Below are 11,891 nucleotides of genomic sequence, written 5' to 3'. Positions count from 1 at the left end.
CCAAATAAAAGTTAAAGATGTCCTTGTCCTCCTTGTTTTCGTAAAAGTGAATAATCTCACAGTGGTGAAATAGGCTACGTATTTCCCAAAGTTAAAATCAAAATATGAAATATATTTTGATCAAAAAATGTCATCATAATTACATAAACTACAAACATCATGACCAGCATGTTCAGCAGCAATCCTGAAGCCAGCCCAGTTTTGCGTGGGAATACGTTGGGAATCCTACTACGGCGAGGCCAAAGTTCTGAATATTCATTGACAAGTTACTAAAGTATTCATAAATGAGTCACAACGTCTGCCTTTCGTAAAACCAGGTAGGCGTCCTGAGGGAACGTCATGAAACTTATTAAATATTCATGAGCTAAGCCCTCGTCATAGTAACGTTAGGTCTGGTGAAATCGTGGTTTGTTCTCTTCTACTCTTGAATCCAGGTACAAAGATCGATTAGTCGGGTCTGAGCAGGTGTTTTCCAACTCACCAGTTGATGTGTGTGTGTGTGTGTGTGTGTGTGTGTATGTTGTAAACAGAAATTCATTTCCTGGAACACAGCAAAATGGCTTTTCGTCTAAACCATGAATGCCTTTAGGTGCTCTCTGGGAATTAATAAAAGTTGAACGTCAAATTTTGGAGATATACACTAATATTGAAAGGTAAGTCATCTGATGATAGCGTCCTTCACGTTCTTTATTTTGACAACCGAAAGCAAAGCTTTTTCCTACTAAAATGTGACTGGTCTTATTGAAATTAGAACTAACACGGTAAAGTAGAACTGAAACTAGTGAAGCAATTGTGACTGATTTGTTTACTATAAATTCAACCTCTGAAATAACATAAATGGGTCTAAAATTCTGTCTGTCGTTCCTTGTCTTTGAGAAGCCTGATTTTTTTTGTGTCTTTTCCCCCACAGTTAACTAGACATGCTCATATTTATCCTCCTACTACTGTGTCATTTCACTTTATGTGGACACTGTACTTGTTTGAGAAAAACCCTTCAAGTACAAGCAGGTCAAGACAGTGAAGGTGGGCATTTCAAACACTGATAAAAGCACATGTTCTTATTAAAATGACATCATGATCTGATGTCACAAGTGCACGTTTATGAATTTTATAATCAGTTAATGATTGTTTGTTTATGTTTCAGATCTGTTTTAAACTATACAGTGATATAATATTACTAATGGTTATTTGTGGATTATATATTTTTAGTCACATGTGGCATTTTATTTGTGGCCTGTAGTGTTTGTTGTGGACCAGGAGGCCAACACTTTTTTAGGACGCCACCTGTTGTTCAACCGCTTCGACTTTGAGATCTTCACCCCGGGTAATCTGGAACGGGAGTGTTACGAGGAGATATGTAACTATGAGGAGGCTCGGGAAGTCTTTGAGGATACCCCTAAAACAGTTGAGTAATCCCTTCATTATTGTTGTTGACTAATGAATCAACATTTAATTCACAGCCTATGACAACCACTCCCAGTTAAATGTCATTGTCATGTGTACTTGCCCATGGGTTGGATTTGGGCAGATAAGTCTCAATTTTATGCAGTACAAATGAAAATATGATTGCCAAAGTGTGTTTGGAGCGACACACTCGAAGCATCTGATGATTAGTTCTAAATATCTCTGCATTAACAAACACCCATTTGTTGATTTCATACTGGACATTAATTTAATTTGCATTTAATTTCTGTTTTGACAGAATGCCTTTTGGAAAGATTATAACAAGGGTAAGTTTTTGACGCACAAGAAAAACACAGAAATCTTCTCATTGAAAGATGTTTATCTACTGAAAGAAACTTGTTCATCCAGAGTTGTTAGCATACTATTTTAATATTCCCAGTTTGCTTCTGGATTGTGTCTTTGTGTTTGTCTGTAAAAAAAAAGAAAGAAAATGCTGTAATTTTTCTACATATGGAATCCTTTCCTTGTACACTACCGGAAAGTTTGCTATAATTACGGTTCGTTTAGGCCCGGTTTCACAGACATGGCTTATTAAGCCAGGCTTAGGCCTTTCATTTATGTAGCTTTTATAAACATACCTTATTTAGAAATGAATATTACTGGTGTGCATCTTGTGACAAAACAATGGCAGTGACATATTTTAAGATTTCAATGTAAGTTGCTTTCAGTTAAAAGAGCTCAAACATGCATTTTAAATGTAAGCCTTGACTGTAAAACCAAGATAATCGAGTTAATGTTGTTGAAAGAAGTCTCACCACAGCTGCGTTTATTTGATCAAAAATACTTTTACGATTTGAAATGGTTACACACTCACCTAAAGGATTATTAGGAACACCTATTCAATTTCTCATTAATGCAATTATCTAATCAACCAATCACATGGCAGTTGCTTCAATGCATTTAGGGGTGTGGTCCTGCTCAAGACAATCTCCTGAACTCCAAACTGAATGTCAGAATGGGAAAGAAAGGTGATTTAAGCAATATTGAGCGTGGCATGGTTGTTGGTGTCTGAGTATTTCCCAATCTGCTCAGTTACTGGGATTTTCACGCACAGCCATTTCTAGGGTTTACAAAGAATGGTGTGAAAAGGGAAAAACATCCAGTATGCGGCAGTCCTGTGGGCGAAAATGCCTTGTTGATGCTAGAGGCTAGCAGCCACAACACACACAACCTTGAGGCGGATGGGCTACGACAGCAGAAGACCCCACCAGGTACCACTCATCTCCATTACACATAGGAAAAAGAGGCGACAATTTGCAAGAGCTCACCAAAATTGGACAGTTGAAGACTGGAAAAATGTTGCCTGGCCTGATGAGTCTCGATTTCTGTGGAGACATTCAGATGGTAGAGTCAGAATTTGGCGTAAACAGAATGAGAACATGGATCCATCATGCCTTGTTACCACTGTTCAGGCTGGTGGTGGTGGTGTAATGGTGTGGGGGATGTTTCTTGGCACGCTTTAGGCCCCTCAGTGCCAATCGGGAATCGTTTAAATGCCACAGCCAACCTGAGCATTGTTTCTGACCATGTCCATTGTCCATCCCTTTACGTCCACCATGTCCCCATCCTCTGATGGCTACTTCCAGCAGGATAATGCACCATGTCACAAAGCTCGAATCATTTCAAATTGGTTTCTTGAACATAACAATGAGTTGACTGTACTAAAATGGCCCGCACAGTCACCAGATCTCAACCCAATAGAGTATCTTTGGGATGTGGTGGAACGGGAGCTTCATGCCCAGGATGTGCATCCCACAAATCTCCATCAACTGCAAGATGCTATCCTATCAATATTGGCCAACATTTCTGAAGAATGCTTTCAGCACCTTGTTGAATCAATGCCACGTAGAATTAAGGCAGTTCTGAAGGTGAAAGGGGGTCAAACACAGTATTAGTATGGTGTTCCTTCCTAATAATCCTTTAGGAGTGAGTGTGTGTTTGTGTGTGTATGTATATATATATATATATATATATATATATATATATATGGTGTCACATGATCCTTCAGAAATCATTTTAATATGCTGATTTAGCACTTATTATCATTGTTGAAAACATTCATATTTTTGTGGAAACCATGATATGCCATTTAGGGGTAAAAGAGATTTAAGTGGAAAAAACAAAACAAAAATTATACTTCTATTTAGCAAGGATGCATTAAATTAATCAAAAATAACAGTAAAGACATTTATAATGTTAAAAATGATTTCTATTTCAAATAAATGCAAATGCTTGTATCACAGTTTCCACAAAAAATAGTAAGCAGTTTTTAACATTTAAAATCAATATTCATCCAATAGCTTATTAGAATGATTTCTGAAGGATCATGTGATGCTCAAGACTGGAGTATGTACATATTCTTTCTGTAGTATTATATTTCAAAGATACTCATCAATCAGATATTCATCATATAATAATAATAATAATTTTTATTTTTGTTATTTATTTGTTTTATTTTATTTTTAGATTTGATAACTTTTGGTTTTATTTCCACCCGTACCCATAGATAAAGGTGAATCCAAATCAAAAGTTGATGTAACAGCGCTGCTGGTGGGCATTATCTCCGCTGGAGTCTTCATCGTTATAGTTGGCCTGGTCATCTGGTACTTCTGCCAGGGGAGGAATAAAGACCATGGCTTCCGAGGGTAAGGCTTAAAAAGTGTGAACCACATTCTGTATATTTGAGACAATTATCCTGAAGAGACTGAGAACAATGATTTGCTTTTTAATTTCAGCTCCTTCAGACGTCGATCCAACCGAAGCAATGCCTCCGTGATTATCCGGAGACTGGAGGAGGTTTCTCTTCATCCTATTCCTCACGCAGACTCCGACGGACACCCTGGTGCTCCTGGTTTACCTTCTTATGAACAGGCCATCGCCATCACTGGACCACATGATGCCCCACCTCCACCATACCCTGGGTACAGACACACCATTTCATTTGTGTTCCCTTATGTAACCTCTTTGTCATTTTTATAAACACCTCTATTATGTCATTTAGTTATTTATTACCGACCATTTAACTTTTCTTAAACAATATCAAAAACAATTTATAGTACAATAATTGCCATAACAGCTAGCAACTCATGGTTAATTGTAATCACTGTTGGTTTCTAATTGCTTTCTAAAGAGAAAGTTGCTGTTTTGAAGTCTCTTCCACACCAGTGGTTCTCAATATGGTTCTCATTGTCCACAGCCATTTTCAAAGGCCCCATGGGTCATGCCGTGTCAACTTAACTCAATACATTTTTTTTTTTTTTTTAATATTTAACATAAATAGTAATGAAAGTGGATACATATTTACTAAGTAAGCCACAGTTTTGTCACCTACAATTTAAAGCCACATTACGGGGGGAGAAATTATCTATTTGTAAATTATATTGTATTTAACAATCTTTGTGGAATTGTATATCAAATTATCAATGCTGACAGTTGGGGAGAAGCACATGCCTGTAACTTAATAAAGATAGTAATAAATAAAGATATCTCAATATGTAGCCTAATAAAGATATTACAGTATGTTTTTATTTTCTGGTTCTTAACGAACATTTCTTTTGGTGATTTAATTTTTAAGGCTATATATGGTTCAATACCAGAGATATGGGGATCTCAGTGTGGCTCTAGGAGAAAATTGTATATATGTTCAGTGGTCCAAAAAATGCGGGTGTCTAATGAACAAATAATGTTAAAAGTTTATAAAAGTGCCTATATTTATTCACGTATAAACAACAATGTCAACATCCTTGTTATTGAGAATCAGGAAACCATGCTATTTAGCTGGTGCAATACTTATATTTCACTTTTGTATTTCAGAAATGTACTTTTACAGATCTGTGGAAGAGTTAATGTGCCTTAACTTGGCTATTTCAGTGTATTTTTGGTTCTTAACTATTGTTAACATTAGTATGTTCAATACAGTTGATTTGATAGAAGACAAGAAAATACATTTCTAGTTTTTAGGGTTTTTTTTTTTTGTTCTTCAGACATTCCTTAGTACCGTATCAGTATCAGCTGGTTCAACAATTTGCGCATGGAGCCACATTGAGATCTCCATATCTCTGGAAAGTAACCATATAGGGCCTTAAAACCGAACAAACCAAAAGAAAAGTTCAAGAACCAGAATAAAAAAAAAATACTGAGGTACTGTATCTGTATTACTTCTTGAGTAACAGTCACGCAAACTTTGGAAAAATAACATTTATGGCACTCAGACAGGGATGTTCCATAAAAAGATTTTGATACAGGGGAAACAAGATACTAGATATAGTTTTAACATAATTTGTTATTTAAACATTTCTCTTTAAACGAAAAAGCATCAACTGCATGCAAAGTGACCCACATTTTGACCACTGAAAATCTGTCCAATTTACTAATAGAGCCACATTAAGATCCCGATATCTCTGGGAATTACTCATATAGGGCCTTACAAATAAACATATTAAAAGAAAAGTTTGTTTAAAATCAAAATTTAAAAGGATATTGAGATGTCATCTTACAGATACATCTGAGATACAGATACATTAGAGATGCATCTTGATTTGCAGGCATGCAAACTTGTTAAAGTCAACAGATTTTTACTAATAGGCCTCTAGTGTATGTTTAAAACTAAAATAATGATGCTGCCATCTTTCTCAAGTCATTTCTGCTCACCTGTAATTTGGCTCCAAATCTCAGGTGAAATTCGTCATTCTGACCCCCCTCTACAAAATAGTGGATTAGTAAATATTCATCCATGGCATTTCATATTTTGGCTTTCCTCGCTGTTTGTCTGTCTTTGGGGGAAAAAATTAAAAAATCGAATCATTTTGAAATAATTTTAGTTGGGGAACTTTCCAGATTTTGGTGGATTTGTCACAGAATGACCCCCATGACTTTTCCAGTTTTTATGATTTACTGGAGAAGGGTTTCTTCATTAATTTTTGCTTTTTACTCAACATATCTACTCAATAATATTGTAGTGCTTTGCTTAACTAGGAAAAAATATATTCATTAAAGATGCAATGACCATTGAGATTTTACTTCTTTACATAACTTTTTTCCAAGGTTTCCAAGACCATACAAATCCTGGTTCCTCAAAAATAAAATAAGTGGACTCAAATAGGAATTATCTTGATTTTTTTTTTTTTATTATTATTTTTTTGTAGTTTTGTCTAATTTTAAATAATTTTAAGTCATAATCTCGGAAGCTTGAGAACCACTGGTCTACGCAAATATGAATCAATTTTGCGATTGATTTTTTTATAGTGTACCTTCCGTTAAAATGGTCACAAATCTAATTCCACACATCTAATATCTATCCGCAGTTCCCGGCCAGGCAGCGTCAGAAGATAACCATTCATCATTTGCCAAACTAAATCAGGATTGACTGGAAAGATAGCTTTGAAAATCTACTGTAATCACTTGTTGTAAATTCTTTTTAATTGTGTTTATTTAAAACAATAACCATTGAAAACCAGTTTTGATATGAATTATTTTATTATAACAATAAAGAGTTGATAATGTTTTATTTAACTGGGTTATTGTGAAGGACATATACATACTTGTAATTTTGTTATAGAGATCTAGAGTGTGACTTACAATTAGTGTATTTACGGGATCAATATTTGGTCTTCATTTGTGAGAAATAAACTCAAGATTACCTCTAACGTCATGACGCTCATGCCAGGTTGTCAGATTTCTGGAGACAGAAGCGTCTCTGATGCTTTTTACATGATAGGCTCTGGTGTTATCATCATAGGGATATTAATAGACTTTATAATAAAATTCCTGCTTTGACTATTTTTGTATCTTAGTGTCATGTTGTTACATTTGTGTGCATGATGAAAACACTAGGTGTATTAATTACTACAGGTGATACGCCCTAAATTATAAATAAAGAAACTAAATTAAATCTGTGCATCATATAAAGCGATTTATATGATGCACAGATTGAATTTAGTTTCTTTCTTTAGAATTTACTTTTATTCTCATATAAACATTGATCAGCAATTTTTTTTTTAATCAGAAATTTTGTTGTTATATTAAAGGGTTAGTTCACCCAAAAATGAAAATTCTGTCAGTATTTACTCACCCTCATGTTGTTCCAACCCCGTAAGACCTTCGTTCATCTTCGGAAAACGAATTAAGATATTTAAGATATTAAAATCGCTCCTGCATACAGTCCATAGGCTTCTTGAGGGACTGGCTCTTGCCGTCCCCGAAAAGTCATAAAAGACATCGTTAAAATAGTCCAAGTGACTACAGGGGCTCAATCTTAAGTTTATCAAACGACGAGAACACTTTTGTGCGCAAAAAAACAACAAAAATAACGACTTTATTTCAACTATTCGTTTATTTCTCCCTCTGCGCGAGTCAGCTAACTAGTTTAATAGCGTAAGCTTCTGTTATTGTACGTCACACGCATCACACACACATGACCAGCGTCGACCAATAGTGAGCCTACGTGTGACGTAGCTCTACGCAATCACACTACGTTAACGGACTATAGGCTTATGGAGAAGGAAGTGAATAGTTGAAATAAAGTCGTTATTTTTGTTGTTTTTTTTGCGCACAAAAGTGTTCTCGTCGTTTGATAAACTTAAGATTGAGCCCCTGTAGTCACTTGGACTATTTTAACGATGTCTTCAATTACTTTTCGAGGACAGCAAGAGCCAGCCCCTTAAGAAGCCTATGGACTGTATGCAGGAGCGATTTTAATATCCTAAATATCTTAATTTGTGTTCCGAAGATGAACGAAGGTCTTACGGGGTTGGAACAACATGAGGGTGAGTAAATACTGACAGAATTTTCATTTTTGGGTGAACTAACCCTTTAATGTTCTCATGTGTATTGGCGTATATTCATACCCTTTTTATTTATTTTTTTCAGACCAAACAATTAGTTCTATTGAATAACTTTTTAGATTGCATGGTGTCCACTTCAGTGGACAGATATGTTAGCATACTCACTCAAAATAAAAATAAAAAGTTAAACCTGAAAAACATATTAGACTTTGTGATTCATTCATGGATGAAAAGGTTAAATAGGCTACTGGTGATGGCTTTAATAAATAATTTGCGTGTTTAAATACTGTAAAAAAAAATACATTGTGTTACTTAAAGTAGGCCTAATGTTTTTGAGTGCTCTTAGTCTTTCCAAGCAATCCGCCCCTGCCCTAGTATGTGTTTATACGTGCACGCAGATGCGTCAGTTGCGAAAGTCTGGATATTCCGCATTTGCGCCTCTTCTGTTTACAGGTCCATAAGGACAGCAGGACAGTTTACTCTTAAAAAAAGAAGAAAAAAAAACTACAGTCTTCGTCGACACATAGGCCTACGTGTTGTAATCATGAGTGAATGCATGAACTTCACTGAGGGAGAGTTCTATCAGCGGCATTTTGATTCGCGTGCATATGTTAAAAATTTCTATTCCTGTCCTCGCGGTCACTCTGACGAGAAGGATTTTCTCACTTTCGTTTTAGGATGTCTTAGCCGAGTTTTCTCCGCGGGTAAGCAAGCAAACAACTAATATAATCGCTTGGTCTAAATGTTTTACTTTTCTCAAATAGCTTACGTTTTACATAAATGTTTGTTTTAAAGGAGAACATGGAGGTCAGAGGCTGATTGATGTGGGCAGCGGACCATCTATCCACAGCGTCTTAAGCGCGTGCGAACACTACGACGAGATTGTGCTGTCTGATTTCGCTGATAACAATCGAATAGAAATTGAAAAATGGTTGAAAAATGAAGAAGGCTGTTTAGATTGGAAACCTATTTTGCAGCACATCTGTGACCTGGAGGGGAAAAGGTAAAGTTATTTGTAGGCTTCTTTGGACTCTTTGGAAAAAATAAACTCTCAAGTTTAATTACCAAACACAGGGGAAAATTCTCTTGTTATTTTCATCACATTTCGGCCTATAATAACAGTAAGGCTACATTACGCTTTTAAACAATTTTGGCATTAACTTGCTGACTAATTAGTTGGGTGATCTATAGTTCTGTGACCGTGGAGAGCGAAGGTTCGTTTCTCACTGTATTTGTCATCTATAGACCATTTCACAAGATGTAAACAACACTGGTCCAGAAGCACTTCCTGTTTCAGTTTTTTAACACTACATAAAAGCTGGGATAAAATACAACCAACAGAACATTTAAAACTGAATCAAAAAGTTAAACAAACATCTTTAAGATGAATTCTTTACATGTGAAATAAAGAAAACAGTTACAAACTGAAACAGGAAGTGCTTCTGGGCCAGTGTTGTTTACATCTTGTGAAATGGTCTATAAAGGTTAAAGTAAAAAATGAGCCGGGGTGCCCCTCAGAAAAATGTAACCCTTGTTCCCTGAGTAGGGAACAGAGACGTTACGTCTTCCTGCCATTTCCACTGTAGGCTACCGCATGGACCGCCTGAGTTCAGTCTTGGCTCCAGCTATGAAACATAACCAGCATGTTGTCAGCGTCCTCCTTCAAGAGGTGGGGTGGAGTTCCGCCATGCAATTATCAATTCTCCTCCCCCTTCACATTGGTCATTTTAATTTATACTTTACCTTTGCAGTTTATATAAACCACACATCTCACATAATTCAACAGTGTAGCCTATCTGTATTATTATTTATTATGAATGTAATAACCAAACTTCAACAACATAAGGGATCATCTTAGCGCTGACGACATACACTGTGGAGAGACGCTCGAGTGATCAAGTATTTCAATGTATATTAAAAAACTTTTACTCAATTCCTCATTTCCTTTCCTTGCCTCGCGTCCTACAGGGGGTGGAGCTGAGACGCGAGGAAAGGAAACGAGTGCACAAGTAAGAAATGAGAAGCACCCCTGTAATGGTGTCTCACCTTAAAGAGCCAATTGGCGGCCATCTTGAATTTGAAGGTCAAAAATAGGTAAAAATCAATACGTAATTTAAGAATTTCTTGACCCAAATAGTCTCAGAAACAATGTATTGTGGGCAAAACCATTAAAAAGTTCATTTCCAGCTTGGCTGACGGCAGCCATTTTGGATATCATCAGGCTCTCCCAAAATTTCCCCAAAATCCCCTCATTTTTTTCTTTAACCTTTATAGATGACAAATCCAGTAAGAAACGAACCTGCGCTCTCCACGGTCATGGAACTGCTATAGATCACCCAACTAAACTCCATTGGTAAAACAATGTAAGGATGAAGAAGACACCCATTTATAAAATTACAGAGCCAAGCCCATTTTACACTTGATACAATTCTTCTTGGTATTTTGTTGTAATTTATTTACACGCTTTTCATTCATCTTTGAACTTCAGCCCGTCTGATTTGGAGGCTTCGCTTAAGCAACGAGTCAAAAAGGTTTTAAAATGTGATGTCCGGTTGGATAATCCGTTCTATCCACACACATTGGAACCAGCGGACTGCGTCATTACATCTCTGTGCCTGGAAGCAGCGTGTAAAGACATTCAGACATACCGTCGCGCTTTACATGGGCTGACCAAGCTCCTGCGTCCTGGTGGAATTCTGGTCATGGTTGGTGTTCTAGGTGAGACATTCTACAAGGTGGATGAACAATCCTTTTCTTGTCTTAGACTGAGTCAGTCTGATATTGAGGAAACGCTCAGAGGTTTAGGCCTCTCTATCCAAGAGTTTAATTTACTGCCTGTAGAAGAGGAGCCCGGAAGCAACTCCGTGTCTGACTTTGAGGCTGTTTTTCAACTTGTGGCGAGAAAACCTTCCGACTGAATAGAGGAATAATAAAGCAAAATCGTTTGTATTTAAAACTTGAGCATGCAATCAATCCTGTTGTATAGCCTATGATTTTCTTGCTTATTAATAAACGCCACAAGATAAATATGGAATGCTTAACTCTTAAAGATACGTTACAAATTGTTTGATCAAATAACGATTTTTGTCCTTTTTACTATGGCTTTTAATGAAATAAACATTGGCCTACTGTGAAAACAAAATTTCATGACTTGTTCTTTACATAACACACTTTAAAAGGGGAATGCTTGGAGGAAGTCTCTAACGAAATTATTTTAAAAACAAAAAGCCACAACAACATATGGGAAATAACCAACACAAATTATTTTTTGGTACCTTGGTTGGTTGAAAATATGATCTACATAAAGCTGGCCTTGGTGTATTCAGTCATCACTTAATTATTAACAAATAGATTGCCATTTAATAATCATGTTTGCAAAGTTAATGTGTTACATTTTTACAAGGTGTAGTTGTACAGATGTCCCAGCAAGCAATTTTGTGTCTAAAAGATAGCCGTCAAAACATAGCCCACAGACATCTAGGCTAAAACAAGGCTAAATTTGGGCTGTCAGTGAAAATAATAGACATCTAAACATAGCCCAAGAATAAACTAGTCATCAATTAGACGGCTATTAAACGATATACATGTAATAAATAGACAACAAAATGATGGCTAAAGGATTTTTTTTTTGTTTTTAAGAATTAT

The 11,891-nt window shown here is 36.2% G+C and overlaps 2 protein-coding genes across 2 annotated transcripts; both read left to right on the top strand.

The window, feature by feature from the left end:
* The first annotated feature begins 493 nt into the window (after positions 1–493).
* prrg4 (proline rich Gla (G-carboxyglutamic acid) 4 (transmembrane)) lies at positions 494–7,242 on the top strand. The gene is made up of 7 exons (XM_039647614.2): positions 494–653; positions 911–1,023; positions 1,241–1,404; positions 1,703–1,730; positions 3,971–4,109; positions 4,200–4,385; positions 6,768–7,242. Exons 2-7 carry the CDS (start codon positions 921–923, stop codon positions 6,793–6,795), a joined length of 648 nt encoding a protein of 215 aa, XP_039503548.1. The 5' UTR covers positions 494–653; positions 911–920; the 3' UTR covers positions 6,796–7,242.
* A 1,430-nt stretch (positions 7,243–8,672) lies between these two features.
* On the top strand, positions 8,673–11,388 carry LOC120459996 (nicotinamide N-methyltransferase). The gene is made up of 3 exons (XM_039647613.2): positions 8,673–8,950; positions 9,042–9,249; positions 10,735–11,388. Exons 1-3 carry the CDS (start codon positions 8,791–8,793, stop codon positions 11,162–11,164), a joined length of 798 nt encoding a protein of 265 aa, XP_039503547.2. The 5' UTR covers positions 8,673–8,790; the 3' UTR covers positions 11,165–11,388.
* Positions 11,389–11,891: the final 503 nt, after the last annotated feature.

This window comes from Pimephales promelas, chromosome 10, assembly GCF_988280905.1.
Source record: "Pimephales promelas chromosome 10, fPimPro1.hap1.1, whole genome shotgun sequence".
Taxonomy (NCBI): domain Eukaryota; kingdom Metazoa; phylum Chordata; class Actinopteri; order Cypriniformes; family Leuciscidae; genus Pimephales; species Pimephales promelas.
Note: the sequence above shows the minus strand (reverse complement) of the source record. Positions and strands in the feature narration are given on the sequence as shown.